This window comes from Plasmodium gaboni, chromosome 14 (assembly GCF_001602025.1).
Source record: "Plasmodium gaboni strain SY75 chromosome 14, whole genome shotgun sequence".
NCBI lineage: Eukaryota > Apicomplexa > Aconoidasida > Haemosporida > Plasmodiidae > Plasmodium > Plasmodium gaboni.
The window spans coordinates 552,845-577,991 of record NC_031494.1 but is presented as its reverse complement, the minus strand read 5'-3'; the positions used below and the strand labels follow the sequence as shown (position 1 = coordinate 577,991).

The 25,147-nt window shown below is 19.2% G+C and overlaps 6 protein-coding genes across 6 annotated transcripts; 4 read left to right on the top strand and 2 right to left on the bottom strand.

Moving 5' to 3' along the window:
• Positions 1–301: 301 nt before the first annotated feature.
• PGSY75_1416900 (putative prefoldin subunit 2) lies at positions 302–1,247 on the top strand (the record flags this gene model as incomplete). Its single annotated transcript, XM_018787874.1, has 4 exons — positions 302–441; positions 584–707; positions 948–1,021; positions 1,142–1,247. 4 exons carry the CDS (start codon positions 302–304, stop codon positions 1,245–1,247), a joined length of 444 nt encoding a protein of 147 aa, XP_018639246.1.
• Positions 1,248–1,880: 633 nt separating this feature from the next.
• PGSY75_1416800 (putative lysine--tRNA ligase) lies at positions 1,881–3,902 on the bottom strand (the record flags this gene model as incomplete). Its single annotated transcript, XM_018787873.1, has 1 exon — positions 1,881–3,902. One exon carries the CDS (start codon positions 3,900–3,902, stop codon positions 1,881–1,883), a length of 2,022 nt encoding a protein of 673 aa, XP_018639245.1.
• Positions 3,903–4,614: 712 nt separating this feature from the next.
• On the top strand, positions 4,615–5,512 carry PGSY75_1416700 (hypothetical protein; the record flags this gene model as incomplete). Its single annotated transcript, XM_018787872.1, has 5 exons — positions 4,615–4,671; positions 4,809–4,957; positions 5,132–5,204; positions 5,300–5,388; positions 5,482–5,512. 5 exons carry the CDS (start codon positions 4,615–4,617, stop codon positions 5,510–5,512), a joined length of 399 nt encoding a protein of 132 aa, XP_018639244.1.
• A 2,163-nt stretch (positions 5,513–7,675) lies between these two features.
• On the top strand, positions 7,676–16,747 carry PGSY75_1416600 (hypothetical protein; the record flags this gene model as incomplete). The annotated part of the gene is made up of 1 exon (XM_018787871.1): positions 7,676–16,747. The coding sequence occupies one exon, from the start codon at positions 7,676–7,678 to the stop codon at positions 16,745–16,747; it is 9,072 nt and encodes a 3,023-aa protein (XP_018639243.1).
• Positions 16,748–17,656: 909 nt separating this feature from the next.
• PGSY75_1416500 (NADP-specific glutamate dehydrogenase) lies at positions 17,657–19,069 on the bottom strand (the record flags this gene model as incomplete). Its single annotated transcript, XM_018787870.1, has 1 exon — positions 17,657–19,069. One exon carries the CDS (start codon positions 19,067–19,069, stop codon positions 17,657–17,659), a length of 1,413 nt encoding a protein of 470 aa, XP_018639242.1.
• Positions 19,070–21,278: 2,209 nt separating this feature from the next.
• Positions 21,279–25,122, top strand: PGSY75_1416400 (hypothetical protein; the record flags this gene model as incomplete). Its single annotated transcript, XM_018787869.1, has 15 exons — positions 21,279–21,369; positions 21,496–21,609; positions 21,717–21,960; positions 22,105–22,358; positions 22,470–22,558; positions 22,629–22,765; positions 22,912–23,028; positions 23,126–23,237; positions 23,313–23,389; positions 23,636–23,691; positions 23,861–23,997; positions 24,228–24,398; positions 24,502–24,609; positions 24,730–24,852; positions 25,012–25,122. The coding sequence occupies 15 exons, from the start codon at positions 21,279–21,281 to the stop codon at positions 25,120–25,122; spliced, it is 1,941 nt and encodes a 646-aa protein (XP_018639241.1).
• Positions 25,123–25,147: the final 25 nt, after the last annotated feature.

Sequence of the window (25,147 nt, the reverse complement as noted above, 5' to 3'; positions counted from 1 at the left end):
ATATTTTTAAAAAAAAAAAAAAAAAAAAAAAAAAAAAAAAAAAAAATGCATATGCACAAGATCTATATAATTTAATTTTTTTTTTTTTTTTTTTTTTACATTAATTATATTGAATTTATAAAATTTCTTTTATTTATTTTTATAATTTTTTTTTTTTTTTACATATATTCTGAAAATTATTGTAATAATAATATAATATATATTTATATTAAATGTATTTTTATTTTTTTTTTTTCAATTATATATATAATATATATATAATAAAATAAAAAAATTTAACTTCAATGAAATATTAATAAAAATGGAAACTAAGAGTAATGTTGAATCAGCTAATATAAGCCAGGCAAAAGAATCTAAATTAACATATGAACAAATTGAAAAGGATAGAGTTCAATTAGTTTCAAAGATAGAAGAATTATATCAAGATGTAGTTGAACACAAGTATGCGAAGGATAAAAAATTAATTTTTTTTTTTTGTACATTTATTGAAAACATGTTAATCATATTATGTATAATGAATAAGGATTTTTTATTTTTTCAATATTTTAAATGAACTTTTATTTTTTTTTTAACAATTTTGTAGATTAGTGCTTGAAGCTTTGGAAAGTGTACCTTCAGATAGAAGATGCTACAGAATGGTTGGAGAAGTTTTAGTTGAAAGAACAGTTGGGGAAATTAAGCCAGCTTTGTTGGACCATAAAAATAAGGTATATATATATATATATATATATATATATATGTATATGGTATTTCAATATACATAATAATATTATTTATGTTTTGATTTTTATAATTTTTAAACTAAATTGTGAGCCTTAAATGTATTCATATATATATTTTGTTCCTACATTTTAAATGCACAACTTATTTAAAAATTTAATTTTTTCTTATATATGTCCTATTTTAATATATATATATATATATTTTTTTTTTTTTTTAATTGTTAGGTCGAACAAATTATAGCTGAATGTCAAAAACAATTAGACCAAAAGAATAATGAAATATCAAATTTTATAAAAAGGTAAATATTAATTTTATTTAAATATAAATATATGATTAATATTTTAATTATTCAATTCATATGGCTATGGTATATATGTAGAAATATAATAATATATATTTTTTTCATTTTTATTTATAGTGCTAAGGCGGGAAATCTTCCAAGCGGTATGATGAACTCAAATCCGTCTGTTGATACGAATAATTTGAATGATAAAGAAAAAAAATCGGACAGTATTATATTTTAATAATATTCGCAATATGTATATATATATGTATATGTATGTACATATTATTAACATAATCTTTTATTCATTGATTTAATTAATTATATTTTATCTTTGTTTGAATATATATTTATATATTTGTTTGTAAAAATAATGAACAAGAAATAATTTTAAAATTAAATAAAACGATTTTATTGATGGAGGATACACATTATATATTTAATGTGTTAATATTAATCATAATTCATTTTTTTCATTTTTTTTTTCACATGTGCTTATATATATATATACACGCATACATTTTTTTTTTTTTTTTTTTTTTTTTACTTATCGCATATATATTTATAGATATGATAGAGCATAATATAAAAAATAACAATAGTTTTTAATTTAAATATTCGTTCGAAAAAATAACAGTTTTGTAGTTGACAAAAAAAGTAAAATAAAATAAATAAATAAATAAATATATATATATATAATAAGGTTTATTTTTATTATTATGACTTTAAAAATGATTATAAAAAAAAATGAAAATGACTTGAAAATTAATTCATATAAAGTGTATAGCGTTATATTGCGCGCGTTAAAGTAAAACAATAAATATATATATATATATATATTTATTTATTTATTTATTCACTTGAGGATGCATTTTTATTCTTTCCCATGCGGTTTTATGATTGGAAATGATACAATATTTTTAATCGAATTTGTATTAGTAAATAACATACACAAACGATCAATACCAATTCCTAGTCCTCCTGTTGGTGGTAATCCATGAGCCAAAGCTGTTATATAATCATAATCTATTTGATTATTATCACTATTCTTATTTTCATCATATATATTAGTTGTATTGTCTTTATTAGATACTTCCTTAATGTTTTGATGAGTTTCATTATGATTACTTTTATGTTGATCATTAGAAGAAGTTGTAGGAATATGAATATTTTTTTCATTTGTTTTAATGATATTTTTCAAGGCAATTTGAGAAAGGAATTTTTTTTCCTGTATTAAAGCATTAGCTTCTTCAGAATATCCATTAGCTATTTCCATTTGTCCTATATATGTTTCAAATCTTTCGGATAATCTAGTGTTTTTGGTTAATGTTTTGGCTAGTGGTGATGTATCAGATGGTAAGTGATATATATGTATAGGTTCATTTGGTAAATATGGTTCAACTTTTTTTTTGAAAACTTCTTCTACAATTAATCCCCAATTTAATTGTTCTTTTGGTTGATCAAAATATATGTTTAATTTATTAGCTTCATTATATGCTTCATCAAATGAGAGTTTTAAAAAATTAATTGATGTATAATCTTTTATGATTTTAATGAATGATATTTTTTTCCATTTATTGTTCATATTATTATTTTTTTTTTCTTTTGTGTTCGAATTTGATGAATTCATATATGAAAGATAAGGGAATTTTTTAAAAAGGTGTTTTATTATTTTTTCAACAAAATTCATCATATATTTATAATTAGTATAAGATTTATATATTTCTAACATGGTAAATTCTGGATTATGTATAGAACTTAAACCTTCATTACGAAAACATTTACTTAATTCAAATATTTGTTCTGAGATTCCACTTACAATTAATTTTTTTAAAAATAATTCCGGAGATATACGTAAATATAAAAGTAAATTTAAAGATTTCAAATAAGTTTCAAATGGTTTTGCTGTAGCTCCTCCTGGTATTAATTGTAATATAGGAGTATCAACTTCAAGAAAATTACGTTTTAATAAATATTTTCTTATTTCTTGGATTATATCATATCGTGTTTTTATCTTATCTTTTTGATCATTGTTAGTTAAAAAATCTAAGTATCGTTTTCTATATTTATATTCTACATCTTTCATTCCTTTATATTTATCTGGTAATGGTAATAAAGATTTGGTAAGTATATAAATATCTTTGGCGTGTAATGTTATTTCACCTCTTAGCGTTTTTCGAACAAAACCTTTTACAGCTACAAAATCACCAAGTTCAATAATTTTCCTTGCCATTATTTGATTATTATGTGTCTCATATTTTTCATTATAACTTTGATCATTTATTACATTATCGTTCTTATTTGTTTTGTTATTGTTAGATAAAATGGATGAAGCTGTATTATTGTTCATATGATATTGATTTGGTTCTTCTTCTATTTTATTATTATTTATCTTTTTATTATCATTTTTTTTTCCTTTAATAGGTAAACTTTCATCTAAATATATTTGTATATTTCCTTCATCATCTTGTATGTTCATAAACATACCATTATTTCGTTTTACTGTTACTCTGCCATATATTACATATATTTTATCATCCCTTTCTCCATCTTTTAAATGTTCGAATTTTTTTTTTAGATCATCTATCTTTATATTTCTTTTTATAAAAGTGGATGGATAAGCATCAATATTTAAAACATCTGATAAAATATGTAATTTCTTTACTCTTTCATGAAATTCTTTTCCATGATTATACAAAGAAAAATGTTTTTCTGTTTTTCTTTTATTACATATTATACCTATACCCTTATTTGGAACAAAAAAAAAATTATTTTGATTCTTTTTATTATTTTTAAAAGAAATGGAATTACAAAGAAAAATTGAAAAGGACAAAAATATATTTAATTGGAACAATAAAAATAGGAGAATTATATATGGCTTTTTCTTCTTTTTCATTTTTTATTTTTTCCTTTCATTCTATCTTATATTATATAATATTATTATAAAATTTTATTTATTATTATATTTTTTCTTTCCTTATAAAATATCTATTCCTATTTTTTGGTCATGGTTTCGTTCTTGTGTTTTCATAAAATAAAATAAAATAAAATAAAAAACATTTGTGTAATATATATTTTGTAATATATATATTATATATATATTATTTATATTTCTCTCTCATAAATGATATAGTACCTTTTATTATTAACATTATTCTAATTTATTATTTTTTCATGATATGAAAAGAAAAATATATTAATTGTATGTATTTATAAATGTATTTGTTTTAAATTATTTTAATTTTTTTTCTTTTCTTTGTAAATATATATATATATATATATATATTATTCATTTGACCCGTTTCAATTTGATATATGTATTTCCGCCTATTAAATTTAATGGAGTAGATTTAAATGTATATACAATAAAATTGGTATATATTAAATTAATATTTATAGAATATTACATATTACACAACTCCCAAATAAGATATATATAAAATAATAATTTTTTTTTGTTTCTTTTATTATATTACAAAAAAAAAAAAGAAGAAACCATATGTTTCTCTCTATATATATATGTGTAATATTTGACGTTATTATAATATATAAAAAAATCGATATATATTTATATATAATAATATTATATTTCATATAAAAAGAAAAAAATGAAGATTAATAAAGGTCTTTTGTTTATATTCCACATCCTAATTTTATTCTATGAAGTAATAATATCAACTTCATTATGATACATGTACACGTGTGGAAAATATAAATGATAATATTATTATATATTTATATATTAACATATATATATATATATATATATATATATATATATATAATATACATGTATATATAGATTTATATGGTTTTATCAAGTAGTGCAAGAAAGGATGAAATGAATATTATGGATTTTTTTCCTAGTAATTCTTTATTGTATCCATTGGATTTTCAAAAGAATTGGCAAGCATCCGAACCTATCCCATTAAATATACATTATAGTGTTCCGTAAAAATAAAAATAATATATATATATATATATATATATATATATATATATATTGATATTTATTTATTAATATTTATATTTGCACGATTGATGTGTTGTTTGTTCAAAATTAAAAAAAAATTTACTGCTGTTTATTTAATTCTTTCTTTTTACCTTTTAATGTTAAATATTAAGAGCATATGGGGATAAGGATATGCTTAATTCGTTAGAGTATCATAATGATTTAGAAATATATAATAATGAAAAAGTAATCAACTAACGATAAATTAATAATATATACATATATATATTATATGTGATATTTTGTACTAAATAAAAATATTTTCATTCAATGTATTGAAGGAGGAAATCAAACGAAGAATTATAAGCGAACAGAAAAGGATGGAGGATAACCTATGGAATAAAATTCAACTTTTGAAATTAAAACAAAAGTGAAATTGAAGTGTTTTTAAAATTAAAAACAAAATGAAATATACTTATAATTGATTAGTGTTATATTATTTTTATATTTTTTCTTTTTATAGGAGAATTGAGAACCAGAATTATTTAAGATAAAAAAATAAAAGATTTTTAATTATTAAAAGTGTGTGTGTATATATATTGAAATGTTTTGTAAAAAATTTGGATATATATATATATATATATATATTTTCTTTGTGTTGTTCATATAAAATTATGTTTAGAATTTATTTTTTCTAAAATAGAATATACTTAATGTTGTTATGATAAATATATATATGTGTAGATATATTTATTTTGTTTTAATTTTATATCTTTCTATTGAAAAACTTAACTGCAAAGCGTAGATAACAAGATAGCAAGTGTATTTTCAATTATATGCCCTATACATTTTATTTGTAAGATCAAGAATGTCAATGTAAATGCAAAAATTATTCACATTTTATAACTTTCTTTTATTTTTTTTCATACATATAATAATGAGTTGAGTTAAAAATATAATAAAGTGCATAAAAAAAGACAACCTCAATAAATACAACTATTATTGTAGGAAGAGCTTATTTTTTAAATCTGCATATTTTTATCTTTGTAAAATACTACAAAATTCTTATAATGCACATAAATGCACAAAATATTAAGTAACCATATTATATGTTCTTAAGACTATGTAGAAATATTAATACATTAGGATCTTGTAGTTTATCTTGGTTTATTACTCTTTTATCTTATTTCTTATATTACTATGTTTTATCATTTTTTCTAAATACTAAATGTTCTTAATAACAAGATAATTAAATAAATAAAAAAAAAATCAACAACATTTATAATAATATATTTTTTATAAAAATAAAAATAATATAAATTTTTTAAGTTTTAATAAAGTTTATAAATTTATATATCTCTACAATATATAAAATTAAAAAAAAAAGTAATTTAACAAAATTCTATTTTTTGTAAATATATCTTTATTTGATGATAAATAGTTTATCCGTATTTTTCCAAACATAATATAATTCTTACAGTGTTTTCCTTAATACATTTTTTTTTTTTTTTTTTTTTTTTTGTTTGTGATTTACATTAATATACTTTTCAATGTGTACTTATATATATATATATATATATATATGTGCATAAACAAAAGTTACATTCACATTATATATAGAGATGTCCTTTTTATTATAATAAAAAATAATAATAAATAAATAAAAATTATATAAGCCCGAGTTTTATATTTGAAATTAAAAAATTTATGCACACTTAAAAAAAAAAAAAAAAAAAAAAAATTGAATATATTTTTATATATACATAATATATATAGAAGTTAAAAAAATTTAAATAAATAAATATAAAGGAAAAGTAAAAGTAGATATACATAAAATCTTTTTGGACCTTGTGAATCTATACACTGTTGGAGTATTATACAGATTTTTTCTCTGAATTGAAATATTAAAAAAAAAATTAAAAAATAAAAAATAAAAGATAATAATTAATAAAATATATAATCAAATATCCTACATAAAAATAAATATATAAATAAATCTATATATATATATATATATATATATATATATATATATATATATATATATATATATATGTGCATTCTCATATAGTGTTTATGATTTATATAAATATTAATAAATTGGAAGCTTATATGTTTATTAGTGTCATTCCACTTAAGAAAAAAGTTCATATATAAAATTTTGTTTTTGTAATTTTATCTTTTTTAGTCCGTCTTTTTTTTAATAATACATAAATATATACTCATATAAATACATATATATATATATCATTTTTGAATTAAAAAGAAATTTTACTCATCCTTGTGATAGTAAGATTTATGAAGATTCCGTATATTATATATAATAATTGTCTATATATTTTATATATTATTATATGTACAAAATATATATTACTTTTATTTGCATAAGTAAAATTACATATTATATGTTAATAATTAGTTATATAACCATATATTTATATTTAAAGTTCAAATTGCCTTATATTTTTTTTATTTTTTTTTTGTGTGTATGTGTGTGCTTACCTTCTTTTGCTTATTAATTCATATTATATAAATATTATACAATTTGCATTATAATATTATACTTTACCAACAATAGTAGAAAAAAGAAAAAAAAAAAATAATAAAATGATAAGTAAACCAAATACATACATATATTTATATATATATATATATTTTTGTTTAATAATTGACATTATCACATTAAGTGATATCTTTTTATATATCATATTTATATAATGGAAAAGAGTTCAAAATTATACCTTCTACAAGAATATATGAAGGAATATAATAGAGGTACTTCTCTTCCCCATGATAGTAAAAATAAAGATAACGATGAATATTTATCTTTATATAACGACATAAATAATGAAGATCAGTATATATATAATACTCCTACAATTGACTATAAAAATATAAATGAAATAAAGAACTTTGTAGATATGAATGATTACTTATCAACTAAGAATTTATTGAATGAAAATTCAACGTTCGATGGTAATAAGGAAGAAATAGATTTAAGAAATGGCTCATTAGATATAGAACATATTAAATATGGAAATCTTCCAGATATAAATATACAAGATGTACATGTTGAAGATGCATATATTAAAGATTTAGATATCTCAAATGAACAGTTTGAAAATGAATCTTATCCTAATAATATATGTAAAAAAGAATTGATTACACAAAATAATACCGATATACCACAAGATTATAACATTAATGAAACAATAATAGATAGAAGTAGTAATAAACCTTCATCCTACAAACAATATAATATGAATGATTGTTGTAGAAAAAATAATTCATTTAATAATAATATAATGGATAACATATGTAATGGAAATGAAAAATATAAAATGTCTGATAATAAACAGATATGTGAAATTATCAAAGCAAAAGAACATTTAATTATAGATGAAATATGCAGCTTGGTAAAAAATGCAAATAAAAAAATTAAAAATCAAGTACAAGAATACAAGAACAAAAACATATCTGTTTTAGATTGTAAAGAAAATATAAACGATAATTGTGATATGAATAATTCACAAAACATTTTACATACTAATGAAGGTATAGAAGAATATAAATTAAATGAGAACAATATCCATAATACAGTGAAAATAACAAAAGAAGTATATAGTTGTAATAGCTTCTCCTCCAATTCTGATACAACATTGAGTTATGAAAGTGTTAATAAAAAAAAAAAAAAAACAAAAAAGGAAGAAATAAAGAATCATTGTAATAATGTTGAAGAAATAAATAATTTAACAAAAGAAGATACATTAATTTATAAGAGTGATAAAAAATATACCAAAAATGATATAGAAAATATAAATAATTTAAATATGGAATGTAAATTAAATTCTTTAAATAATAATGAAGATACCAGCGATATAAGTACAAATAACAACACTAAAGATTTATATCCAAAAAGTAATTCAAATAAATCAGATATTTTCAACAATTCAATACATATAAGAAATATTATTAATAACAGTAATCTTGAAGATTTCAAAAATATAAATACTGTAAACAATGCAAGCATTTTTAATTATAAAAAAGATATAAATAAAAATAATATAAATTATACAAATAATAAGTTCTGTAGTAATATAGAAAAAATACATTTAAAGAATATTGAGGAAACTGAATGTGATAAATCATTCTTGGATATAATTGAAAAAAGGGAAATCAGGTATGATTCATCCGATACATATAAAAAAGAACATATTAAAAACAAGGAGCTACAAATAGGATGTTTTTTAAAAGAGGAAAATAATAATAAAACAGATATTCTAAAAAATCCATTAAAAGAAGAAATTAGACATTTGAAATTAAAATCTAAAAATATTATTGTAAAAGAACAAACTTCTATTAATGATATATCAAACGCAATAGAAGAACATTTTTATTCTACTTATATAAGTAAGGATGCTTTAATAGGAGTTCCTACAAATAACAAAAAATATAATAATGATTATTATAACTTAAAGAAAAATATAGAGGGAACAAAAGAAACTATACAAAATTGTAATAAATATTTTAATCAAGATATACAAAAGAAATATATTAATAATAGTTTCAATGAAAACAGTAAACAATCTTTTAGTGGTAAAGAGCAAGTAAATAAAGAAAATATGACAATGCCAGACAAGAATGAACAAGTTATATTGAATATAAAAAATATTGAAACACCTCATATTGAGTTAAATTCAATAGATGAAAAAAAATATTTTAATATAAATGAAAAAGATTTTTATGAAAATTTTAAGGAACATATAGAAAATGATTCCTTTGATTATAGTATAATGGAGGAAAATAGAAAGGGTAATATTGACACAAATTTTTATTATGATAATAAGTACATTAATAAAAATAAAATAATATCCAATGAATTTAGTAGTGATAAGGAAAGATATATTAAACAAAATGAACCTTCATTATTTAATAAATCACCAAATACTATTAAAAATAATGATTACAATGAAAAGGTTAAATATATGATATCTTCAATAAACGAAAGCTGTAAGTTATTAAAGAGAACCTCTTTATATAATGAAAAGAAAAATGTAAAAACAGAACCTTCTTTATTATTAAAATTAGGAGAAACAAATACATTAGAAAATAAATTAAATGATTCTTTTGAATCTCAAGTTATTGAAAAGGTAAGTAAAAATATAAATCTGGAACACAAAGCTGCATCGAATTATAAACATAATAATAATAATAATAATAATATTCATAATAATAAAAAGAAAAAATATGGAAATATATGTACAAACATATATAATAATTATGATCAGAAAGGATACAAGGAAAATATCAACATAAAATTGACATCATTAAATCATAAAAAACGTTCAAATACACCATCTATTATGATAGCTGATGTCTTAAAAATTATAGATAAAAATACAGATGAAAATTATAAAGAAAGAACAAAATTCTTAACCCCATATAATAATAAGAATATAGATGATGAAAATAATTCCTCTTATAACAATATCAAGATTAGTAATATAAAAAATGAGAAAAGTAACAAAATAGGATATCCAAAAAATAGTAACCGTAAAGTTGTTAATATCAAATCTCATTATATATCTAAGTATAATAATATGTTCTTATATATGGATACAGAAAAGAAAAAAAAAAATGAAGAAAAAAAAACATATAAAAAATTGAATGTGCCATGTCATAAGAAGATTTATGAATGTGAAAAAAGAGATAATTCCAAAGAAATTATAAAAATTCATTGTAAAAAGGATGATAAGGATGTTATAAAAAAACAATGTTCTTTAAATGAATATAAAAAAGAGAAATTGATCGAACAAAAGTTACCAAACTTTGGAGGACAAGAAATACCAATATGGGGTGGAATTGAAATACCAAATTGGGAAGAAGAATATATGCCATTAGAAAAAAAAATAAGAGAACCATATGTAGAAGAGAAAAAAGAAGAAAAAATTAAAAATAAAATAATCCATGTAAATTCAAATAATAACAAGATTCATTATCCATCTCCAAACAAAGTAAAAAAAAATAATTCTATACATAATGCACAAGAAACAGAAAAATTAAGGAAATTAAAAAACAATAATGGAAATAACTATACTTATGAAAAAGGTGAGGAAAAGAATAAAAACATTTGTTCTTCCTCAAGAAATAATTCATTAACCAGTATTAGAAATAAAAGTTTAAAGAATATTAAAAAGAATGTTTTGACAAAAAAAGATAGTATATTAAACCAAGACAAATTAAATGATGGTAAATATGATATAAAGAAAATGGAGAAGAAGAAAATAAATGTGAACTCTCAAATAAATCATAAAATAGATAGTGATAAGAAAAAAAACAATAAATTTGAAAAGTATGGAAAATACGGAGGAAAGTGCGAAAAATATGGAGGAAAGTGCGAAAAATATGGAGAAAAGTATGGAAAATATCCACTTGATATTGAAGCATCTTTTAGATGTAAAAATCTTTATCTAAAAATCAGTGTAGATACTAATAGTGAACAAATATTAAAATATATTCCAAATAAAATATCAAAAAGAAATATGGAATTTAAATTAATTATAACAAAATTTATTGATGGATTTATAAAATGTACTGAATCAAAGATTTATAAATCATCAAATATAATTTTACAAAATATTGAAACAGATATTTCATACAATATTACAATTCATGCATATAATAATGTTGTATCTTCTTTATGGTTATATGCTTCAATATCTTTTTATTTGACAAAATTTAATTTGGAGAATTTTAAATTAAAAACTCCTTGTTATTTTACACTAGCCAAAAATACAGATTTTTTAAATTTCATAACAAATAATGATAATGAGAAAAAAATAGTGCCTTTAAAAAGTGAAAAAAACATAACACAAAAAATAATTTTGCATAATATTAATGAGAAAAAAATAACGAAAGATAATGAGCTAACAAATGACTCTACAAATATGTTGAAGGATATAGAGGAAGAAAATAACCAACAATTTCATAAAAATAATTCAACTTGTTCGGATGAAGAAAATTCTGATGAAAGTATTGTTCCTATAAAAAATTTACATATCCAAAATAATTTAGAATTTAAAGGTATCAAAAACGAAATAAATAGTAATATAAATATAAGTACTAGAAATAAGATAAATCTTAATAATAATATTAATACTTTGAATAATAAATACAATAACACAACAGAGGGGAATGCGCCAAACAATTCTGAAATACATAATATGATACATGAGGATGAAGAAATAAAAAGCACTTCTAGTTATGAAGAATTATTATTAAGTTTCGATGATCTTAATAAAAGTGAAATAAAAAATAAATTTATAAAAGTAAAATATGAAAATTGTAATAATGACGATCAACGAAAAATAACGCCAACATTCGAAACATCTAATGGAATTGAATATCCATCCTTTTGTAAGTATAATTATAATTCCAGACCAAATCAAAAGATAGAAGTAATAAATAAAGTATGTATGAAAGAAGTAAAAGATAAAAAAAAAGAAAATTATATAGTATATAAAAAAATGAAGGATAACAACAGTTTGAAAAACACCACATTATTGAACCATAATACAAGGAATCAGAATAAACAATCTTTTAAATTTACCGAGTTTTCTCTTAAGAAAAAAAATACAAACCTAAAAACAAAAGCTCAAAAAAAAATAAACATAAAAAATGACAATAATAATGATAATAATAATGATAATAATAATGATGATAATAATAATAATAATATTGATATATCCAATATGTCATCAAACGAACTCACCATCAAGGAAATCACAGATTCAAGTTCATTTATATTATCAAGTAGCTGTTTATCCAAAGAAAATTTTAAAAATGATAATAAAAGAAAAGACATAGAATTTTTTAAATCTAATAAAGATGATTCAACTGAAAATTCGAATCAACATGAAGAAAAAAATAATAAGAACTTTCAAGAGTGTAAACCAACTTTAAGTGATATATTATTAAAACAACTTCTTAAAGAAAAGAACGAAATATCTCATGATGATAATGATGATGATAAAGGATATTCAAAAACAATACATAAAAATGATAATATATATACGAATTGTAATGTGAATAAATATGATATAGATAAAAGCAAAAATATCTCCATTAATAATAATATAATTTATAATAAACATATTAATAAAGAATACAATCCTTGTGAAAATTATAAAAATAAAGAAACGAAGAATATAAAATTAGATAAGAAAAAAAAAGGTGATGAATCTATAAAAAATTATGAACAAAATTTACAAGATATATACATAAAAAATAATACCTATTGTAATAATTATATGAAAAAATCAAAAGATAAAATCAACGAAAATAGCCCTATAAAAAAAAGTTTACCTACAAAAGATAATACATCAAAATTGGATCCTAAAGTTTATAATAATATGTATGATAATATATACAACATGCTAAATAAAAATGACGGTGTTAAAGAAAATAAGAGAGATTCTATCCCTGATTATGTTTCAATGGCAGATTCTATTTTTCATTTAGAAGATTGTAAGGACAGCCAAAGTAATCATTCACATATCCAAGAATTACAAGATGAATGTGTTGAGAAAATACATATGCAAGATAACAACGATATATATTATAGTAGTACTACAAATAAGAAAAACGATGAAATGAAAGGAAGAAATGATATCTTTAAAAATCATAATATATATAACAGAAGAGTACAAAGTGGTAACAAAAACGTGTTAGTAAATAATAAATGTAATGAATTAAACAATTTACATAAAAAGGAAAATAAAATTTTAAATAAAGATGCACATATTATTAATAGTGTAGAAAATAATGTTTATAAAAATGATAGATCAGTAAAAAATTTAAATGATATTATAAACAAAAGATTTTGTACCCCCGAAATTGTAACAAAGGTTTTAAAAATTGAAGAAAGCATAAACGATAATACTTTTAATATAATTGATAAAAAAGATACACCAAATAAACATAATAAAGGTCCCAATTATATATCAAATGAAATTAAGGAAACTAAAAAAGAAGTCAAATCAAATTCACTTAAAAGATACCTAAATAAAACATGCGATAATTTAAATATAACGAGTAGAATTAATATGCTAAATAAAACTAGTCCAACAATAAGTTTTCTAAACAAAACTTCTATGAATAACAAAAATGTAGATAAGGAAGATAATTATAAAAAATATAGTGACAGTATAAAACGTAAAAGTTATAATTCAGAAGATTTATTATATAAAGGTAATTTTTATAAAAATGTAAGACGTGCATATAAAATAGAGAATAAACAACCATTTGGTAATAAAAAAGATAAAAAAGTTTTTAAAGTTGATGATAATAATGTAAATAAAAATAGAACCATAATATATGATCATAATAATAATAATAATAATAATAATAATAATAATGTATATACTCATAATATGAACAGTAAGAATTATATTAATACCCCCAATGTATCTTTAAATACATCCTATGGAAATATAAATTCATTATATATTCGTGAAGAAAATCCAAAGAACTATAATAGAGATAACAAACAGAATATTATAAATGATAGTAAGAATGATAAACAAAATTTGCAATATATTAACATTAACAAAAATAAGAATTCATTACAATGTGATAGTAATTATATAAAAAATGAATCAATAAAAGAGTGTGAAGAAAATTACGTAATAAGAAAACAGCCAAATTATATTGGTACAAACAATGGTGAAAATAATATTAATAATATTACATCAACAATAAAAAAAAATGTTAACAATTATTTTGAAAAATTAAAAAATTTAAAGGATAACAATAATAATAATAATATGAAGAATATTTACTCTGGTAATACCGTCTTAAATAATAATCCTTATAATTATATTATGAACAATAATAAGATAAATTATATACAACATCCTAATCCCATAAATATTAATAATAATAATGATAAATCTTATTTTTATGCAAATAATAATCCTATAAGTGTTAATCATAATAATAATATAAGTCATGCATACCAACAACATAATAATAATAATCCAATAAAAAAAGAAGATAACGCTTATAATACAAGTAGGAACAAAAATTTCCCATATATGTTAAATCGTTTCAATCCATTTATTCAACCCAATTATGGTAATAAAAAAAATATATGCAATAATAATTATTTTGTACAGTCCACCCAACCACATATTAACAACTATACAGCAAATAATCAAGAACCCTTTGCTAATTTTAATAATAATGTGTATAATAAGTTTAATATGAGTACTTGTGAGGGGAAAAATACTGCTTATAATAATTTGTGCATAGATCAAAATAAAATGTACTTACTAAACCAATATCAAATGAGATGTAATCAAAATATTAATCAGACACATAACGAATTAAATAATCAAACAAAAAATAATATGAACCATTTTATCGAAGAAAATAATATTGCTGAGGAAAAGAATATATATTACAATAAACAAAATATCAGACCAAATAATGATGGAAATAAAAAAATACGTACACCTTTAAGTGAAGTACCAGAAATTATAGGTGAAGACAATTCCTATATAATTTATAAAATGAATGATGAAAAGAATATAAAAAATTATGTTCAGAATAATATTACAAATATAAATAATCATATTATGAAAAATGTTGATAATAATATTCATAAGAATCAATATATATATAAAGCACAAGTTAAGCCAAAATATATAACACCACAAATTAGTAACATCAATATGAAAAATAATTTGAATCATATGGTTAAGAGAATAAATCATATATATCCAAAGAATCAAAATGCTCATATTAATCATAATATTAACATAAATAATAATATAAATAATATGAATAATATAAAAAATATAAATTATTTAAATGAAGAAAGAGAAAGAAATAATTTTATACAAATGAATATGGAATATTTAAAAAATATTCCTATGGATAAAAATAAAAAGAAATTATATTATCCTCATACAAATGTAACAAATATGGGACAAAATTATGAAAAACAAATAAATGCATCAAATTTAATTAGAACAGTTATAAATAAAGATAATAAAAATAATGTAGAAAATAAAGAATGTCAATTACCATTACCTTATTATAATGTAACACAAAAAGATATTTCAAATGAAAATAATTTTACATGTTTAAACATTAATCAAATAAAACCAATTAACCATCCTTCTTATGATGAAAATAATGTTATACATTACACAAATCAAAAAGAGAATTATATAAAAAAGAATTACAACAATTTTCAACATTTAAATGATATGAAATCATTTAATAAAAATGAGAAGCCAATAAATCTGTATGCAAATAATAATTTACTTTATAAAAAAAAAATAGAGAAGGAGAATGAAATAAAAAATACTTCAAATATGAATACAGAAGAAAATAATATATTAGAAGATACAAATAATTATTCGAATATGAAGAATAATGTATTTCTAAAAAGTGAAAGTCGTATTAGTAACAATGACAGGAAATTTTCACCTTCGTTCGGAAACATAAATAATGAAGATATTAAAAATAATAATTATGAGAAACATGAAAATATTCAAGTATATACAAATTCACAAACTTTTGAATTAAATATACAACTTGATGAATACACATGTAAAGAAATTGCTTTTACATATAGAGATATACTAGATGAAAAAGTAATTCCTTTCATTAATGATAATAAATTAAAAAAAACATTTTTAAATCCTATAAAGGAAAAAATGAGATATATGATGCAAAATGGTATAGTGAAATGGTACATAAGTATTACAGAATTTTTATAAATATCAATAAATAAATAAATATAAACACACACATACACATATATATATATATATATATATATATATTTCATTGTACTACAATTCTTTAAATTGTCGTTTATTTTATTTTTTAAAATTATTAAAATATATATATACTTATGTGTTTTATTTTATACTTTATATTATACATTCATTTTACATTTTGATCTTGTATATAAAAAAAAAACTACCTATACATATAAACATTTATATATATATATTTTTTTTTGCATCGTGAGATGCATAATAAATATTCATATTCTCTTCTAAATCGACATGTTGTGTGTCTCATTCCGTTTACTTTTTAAATAAAAATTAAAAGTTGAAATTTGAATTTTAAAAATAAAAATACTGCAAAAAATACAAAAAATACAAAAAATGCAAAAAATGCAAAAAATGAAAAAGGCATAAGGATATATTTCGATGGTTCTGTTACATGTGGAAAAAATAAACCACATGGAAATATAATGGTTTAAAAAAAAAAAAAAAAAGGAACGTATGTATATAAACATATATATATATATATATATATATATATATATATATAATACACATTAAATAAGGAACCTTTAATAATATCTATATATATAATAAATAATTATCGAATTTTATCATAAGATGTAATGTTAAAAAATAAATGCAACACAAAAATAATTTCATATAATATTTAATTCTTATATTTAATTATATTTTTTATATTTAATTTAATTAATAAAAAGATAAATAAAAAATATAAAATAAAAATATGTGGATATATATATATATATTTATTTATTTAAAATAATTATATATGTTTATATATTTAAATGGTTATACTATATTATATTGAATTGAATTTTTTAATTTTTTATAAGAAATGTACATAAAATATGAACACTTAAATATAAATGTTTAAAAGCAACCTTGTTCAATATATGATTCAGCAACTTTTAAGAATCCAGCTATATTTGCACCTGCTTGTAAATCATATTTATTTTTGGTATATTTTAAAGCATTTTCTGAGCAAGCAACAAAAATATTTTTCATAATTTCTTTGAGTTTTTCATCAACAGTTTCTCTTGTCCATTGAGCGAATTGGAAATTCTGACTCATTTCAAGTCCACTAATAGCAACACCTCCAGCATTTGCTGCTTTTGATGGGCAGTAGATAACATTATTAGATTTAAAGAAATTAATAGCATCTACAGTTGATGGCATATTTGCTCCTTCCCCAACTAAGACACAACCATTTTTTTGTAATAATTTAGCATCTTCAAGATTTATTTCATTTTGTGTTGCACAAGGGAAAGCTAATGTACATGGTACCCCCCATGGTTTTTCGTTTGGGAAATATTTTGCTGTAGATGAATGGTTTAAGTATTCTTTGATTCTACCTTTTTTTTCTTCTTTTAATGCTATAATAAATTTCAAGTTTTCATGAGTAAAACCATTTGGTTCAAATACATAACCATTACTATCACTAAATGTTAAAACTTTAACATTTAAATGTAATAATTTCTGAACACAATATAATGCAACATTACCACTACCACTTACAACAGCAGTTTGTTTTTCTACTGGAATATTTAAAGATTTTAAAACTTCCAAAACAAAATATACTAAACCATAACCAGTTGCTTCCACTCTTAAATTAGAACCACCCCATTTTACATTTTTTCCAGTTAAGGTACCATTAAAACTGTTTACAATTTTTTTATATTGACCATATAAATAACCAAGTTCTCGACCACCAACACCAATATCTCCAGCAGGTACATCAGTACGTGGACCTATATGTCTATATAATTCATTCATAAAAGCTTGACAAAATTTTAAGATTTCACTATCTGATTTTCCTTTAGGATCGAAATCTGAACCACCTTTACCTCCTCCCATTTGCAAACCTGTTAAAGAATTTTTAAATATTTGTTCAAATCCTAAAAATTTTACAATAGATAAATTAACTGATGGGTGAAATCGTAAACCACCTTTATATGGACCTAAGGCACTATTATATTGAACACGAAAACAACGATTTTTTCTTTGAACACCATTATCATCTAACCAACAAACACGAAATTGTATTGCTCGTTCAGGTTCTGATAACATTTCAATTATTGGTAAATATTTGGGTTCTTCCATAAATAATGGTTTTAAAGAATACAATATTTCATGAAATGCTTGCAAAAATTCAACTTGGTTAGGGTCCAATTTCTTAACTCTTTCATATACATTATTCATTTCTTGATCCACTAAAGATTCGTAGTTGCTTGCATTTTTATCCAGTACAACAAACCTTCCTGTTTTGTCTGTAAGAGCACTCATATTGATATATTAAAAAATAATCAAATATAGGGAAAAAAATATATGCGATAAGGAAATTATTCTTTATTATATATATATATATATATAAATATATATGTTATTATATATATATTATATATTTATTAATATGGTATTATAGTGATATACTAAAAATAAAAAGATATTACAGAAAATATTTAACGTATATAAATATATTATATTTAAAAAAAAAAAATAAAAAATAAAAAAGATTATTAATTTTAAATAATATTTTCAATATTATATTATTTCGTTATATATAATGAAAATATGAATGTTTTCATTTTATTATTTTTTTTCAATAGTAGAAGAATTACAAATTATATATTTATATAATATAAATATTTAGCTATTATTATAATATATCTATATATAATAATAATCATAAATATATATATATAACAAGTGGGTTTGGTTTTTATGGAAAACCATAAGAAGAGATTATTTTGAATTATCCACCTTTACTCGGAAAAAATATAAAATATTTCAAAGTATAAATATTATATTATATAATATAGGAAAACCGAAAAAAAAAAAAAAAAAATGTTCTATAAAACATAATAATAAAATTCGATAATATAATATATAAATATATTATATAAATAAATATATATATATAATAAAAATAAATACCACATAATATATTATAAATATATTTTTAATATGTTTTTATAAATCATTTAACTTGAACTGTAGCTTAAAGTATATTGTTTCAATATTTTGATGCATGCATATATATATAATATTTATAAGATATATATAATATATATATTATATATATATATATTATATTATAAAAATTGTTCTTAATTCAATACTGTTCCATTTGTTATAAATAATACATAATATATATATTCTGAATTTTGTATAATTGTGGATAATATATATATAATATATTATAGATATATATTGTATATATACATTAAAATTAATGTATTTTTTTTTTTTTTTTTATCTTGGTATATTTTTTGTAGTTTCCTTTCATCAAAAAAAAAAAAAAAAAAAAAAAAAAATATATTATGTATAAATATATTTTTTATAGTTCTCAATTATAATTATATATAGTTTAATATATTATTTCACTATATGTAAATTATTAATTTTTTTTTTTCTTTTTTGTGGGATACTAATTAAAATATATAAATTTATAAATAATATTTTTTTATTATGTTTTGTAATATATAATTCATTTTATACTTGTATTTATTTATTGTGATTTTTTATGTATAATTCACAATATATTTAAATATAGAAATATTCATAATATTATATGTATTCCTTTTATATTTATTATCAATACAGTTATTTTAAAGATACATATATATAGCACACATAAATAAATAAATATATATATTAATAGATAAAAATAAATAATAAAATTTAATATTATTTTTAAGCACTTAAATTTGTATCTATATTTTATCACAAATTATTATTTTAAAAAATCCAGTATGTTTAAATTTAAGTTGCAAATAATTATTATTCGACAGTGCAAAAAATAAAAACTTATATGATATATATATATATATATATATATATATATATATAAGTGGAGGATATTCTTTTTTTTTTTTTTAGCTTTCTTCTTTAATTTATTTCGATTTAAACACACTAATTTTTTTTAAACGCATTATTTTCTTTTCCTTCTTTTTTATATTTTTCCAATTTTTACAATAATTTTTTTTCTTTGTCCATTGTAAGGTCAATAAAAACGCTAAAGAATTTTTTCCTGTTCCTTGTTTTTTTTTTTCTTTTATCATAAAATAAGAATATATGAAATGAACAGCCTTATTCTCATTTTCATTATGATGAAAATAATTTGTCAATTGTTTATTATGTTAATACGCTAAAAAGAAAAAAAAGTTTTTAATATATAAGAAAGTAAGAGTTAATTTGAAGTGTATCTACAATGATCATTTCTTTTATACAACGTCTCTTACTGGCATAATGAATTTATATATTTTCTTCTTTTTTCTTTTATTTTTACTTTATAACCTGCATAAATATTTATTAAATTTTGATATATTTTCAAATAACAAATATATTATTATTTGTGTAATTTGTTTTTCATTTATTATTTTATACGGAAATTAAAAATTAAATAACGGATATTATAATATATATATATATATATATATATATATATATATATTTAGAAAATCTTCTTATTATAAAATAAAAAATTAAAAAAATGAGTTCTAATTTATATAGTATAAAGGAATTAAACAAAGACACGATTTTATTAAAAACAAGAAAATTAAAACAGTTATGTGAGAATGCAGGTTCAATATAATATTTTTTAATATATTAATAAAAGAAATATTATAAAAATATTATATTGTTTATAATAGAACACAAATACAATAAATTATTTATATTTTTTTATTAATTTTACCATTTTTTTCTAGAAAATATAAATAGCCAACATGTAAATTGTTTAATTGAAATATTAAATTATTTTTTTGAAAAATATGATGACTGTTTTTCATCATCAGTAGTATGGGAGGTCGTCGATAAAATTAGTAATACAAACATATACATATATATATATATATATATATATTTTTTCATTTGTTTATGTTTATATTTAGCATTAACAAATTTGCTTTTACATATGATCTTTTTAAAGTTATATTAGAAAATAGAATTGAAGAAAGAAAAAACATCAATGTCGATTTAGACACATCGATAAAATTCTGTGAATATATTTTTAGTAAATTAATATTGTATACAAATTATCAAAATGATAACTTGACAACATTCTTTAGTTTTAATTGTCTAAGAAGACATTTGTGTTCCTTAATTAGTTCATTTTTAAATTTTAACAACTCTAGCATGAGAAAAAAAATAGAATCTTCTTTCACAAATGAATTGTAATACTGAATAGTTAAAAATATATATATATAAATTTATTTATTTACACATATTTAAAATATACTTTTTTTTTTTCTTTTTTTTTTTTTTTTTTTCTTTCTATATATAAATTTTCAATATACATAATTGATATATTATTATAGAATTAGCGTAACCAAGAAAATATTTGAAACGATCAAAATTGAAAATGATATAGAATTGAAAGTATCATATACAGAATTTTTGTGGAGATCTTTTAGAAGAATAGATACTAGCACATTTAATTTAAAGAATTTTCGTATAAGTTTAGAATCTGTTGAAAAATTAAGAAACTTTAAAATTATTAAATTTGATGAAGAATGTATAAATTGGTTGAAGGAAGAATATTATATTGACAACAAAATTGTCATGGAAAATGGTTATTTTGATAAAGCATAATATATATGAACATATTAATATATACATAAATTGATGATATCAATATAATATTTTTATTTTATTATTTTATTATATTAAATTGTTCTAAAAGGTACCTTTGTTGTAAATACCAACAACAAATCAGTTACAAAAAGTTATCTGCTTTGTTATGTCGGGAGGTGTTCCATATTCTTGTATTATGTAATAGAAAAAACTGAATATATAACTGAATATTTTTATAATAATTATAATATATATATATTTTCATCAGGATAATGAAGAGGAAAATGAAAAGTGTAAAATAGAAATTCCTTACTATCATATAACGTCCATTAATATCAAAAATAAAAATCTTTTAGAATTAGAATGTAAAGCTATTGTTGATCAAACAAATATATTTTATCTATGGTATGATTTGTCAAATATATAATACATGAATTATTGTTATTGTTTCTTATTTTTTTTTATCTTGTTTTTTTTTTTTGATATCTTTATTTTGCATTTAATGAAAAAAAAAAAAAAAAAATTATCAAAAAATTAAAAAAAATATACAGGGGTGAGGACATTAAAAATTCCATTGATCATGAGATAATTAGCAAATTTAAATTGTCTTTGGATATAAAAAGGGGCTCCAAAGAAATAAAAAATTTATTGACTAAACTTATGGACACGTAAACTACAAAATAAAAAAAAAAGAATAAAAAAAGTATAAAAAAAAGAAATTATTATTTACAATGATATACAAATATATATGTTATTTTCCTTAAGATTAAACATAAAATTGAAGAACGAAAAAAAGAAGCGTGAACAAATTATTCTCAAATCAATTAAATATAATAAAAAATACAATGAGGATCAAAATCATAGAACAGTTGATCAGGTATTATTAAGAAAGAAAGAAAAAATAAAGTTTATATAAATATATACATATATGTGTATATTTGTTTATTTTAAGGAGGAGGACAAATCGTTTGATAAAATTAATGAGCCCTTAAATTATTTCAATGACATTTCTCTTGAAAGAAATATAAGGTATTTACTTTGAAGAAACAAAAAAAAAGAAAGCAAAGGACACTAAATTACTTCTACAAATATCAGTCTTATTATAAAAATAAGACCTTCATTTATATTAATTGAAATTAAATTACAAAACTAGTATTGAATAGTAAAATCTGACTATAATATATATATATATATATATATATATATATATACATATATATAATTGTGTAGATATTAACAAAACAATATCATAAACCAATTATTTTTTTTTTATAGCGAAAAAAATATAAAAAACAAGTCAAGAAAAAGAACAGAAATTCTAAAACAGGAAGGTTAAATTATAATAATAAGAAAATAATACTATATATATATATATATATATAAAAACATATAGATATAATATGTCCGATTGTTAAAGGAATAATATATACATATTATTATATTGTAAAAATAATAAAATGATCACAACTTTTCTTAATCAATTAAATTCTATTTATATAGAAGAAAAAAAGAGAAAAAATATATGTAATGAGGAAATAGTAAAATATAATAAATCCATAGAAGACATAAATTATATAAACGAATATGCTAATAAACAGGATACTAAAATATATACAGAAGATGATAAATTTAGAATGGTATATAAATTAGATTTATTCAAGTTACACAAATAAAAATATATATATATATATATATATATATATATATATATATATGTATGTATACTTTAAGTATAATTTTTTTTTTTTTGTATAAATAATAAAAATTACTTTTTCTATCATTATGTTATACAATAATATCACATATTAAAATATATAAACAACATATGAGTTGACATATAATTTTTGTTTTTTTTTTTATTATCCAGATTAAGATAAAAAATCAAATGTGTGCGGAAAAGGACAGCGATACCGAAATGATAATTGAAAAAATAATTTCTTGCCACAAAGAAAAAAAAGAAAAGTTTAAAATAAATTTGAAGAAGAGCTTTTCTGAATCCCTCAACGAAATCGACAACATGATAAAAAGCTTGATAGAGGTATATATTTTATTATAATATTAAAATATACAAATGTGATAAAAAAAAAAAAACATAATAAATAAACTATACATTAAAAATATATATATATATTTTTTTTTAGAAGCAGAAAATTCGAAGGGAAGAATTAAATAAAAAATATGCAAAGAAAAAAAAAAGTATAATTTTTAACACAGAAAAAGAAATAAACCTGTTATGCAAAGAAATGAACGTATAGTTTTATCCAAAATAAATAAACAAATAAAATATATATTAAATAATTAATAGAATTTGTATTTTCAGGGTAAATATAAATTATATATGCATATTTACATTACAAATATATTTGTAGATACTAATTGAAAGTATGAGAAAAATTAATGTTAATAAAAGTGATGTAAAAAAAATATATGATGAAGGCAAGTCAATATTTTCGACAAATGAAATATTAAATAAAAGTCAAATTTTTATGAAGGTATATAAATACACATATATGAAAATTTTTATTATAATATTTATATATTTCTAAATTGTAATACATAGAATAAAAAATAATATAAAAACTAATTATTATGTATATATAAACAGATATATATATTATCAAAATATTTTATGTATCATTTTATTCATTTAGAAAATAAAAGATAACTTAGAAAAAATGAATACAGATATTATAGGAAAGGAAAAGGAATACAATAAAAGAAAAAAATTATGTTTCAAAGCTTTAGCAACTGCTTATGAATAAATATAAAAAAATTACAAAAAAAAAT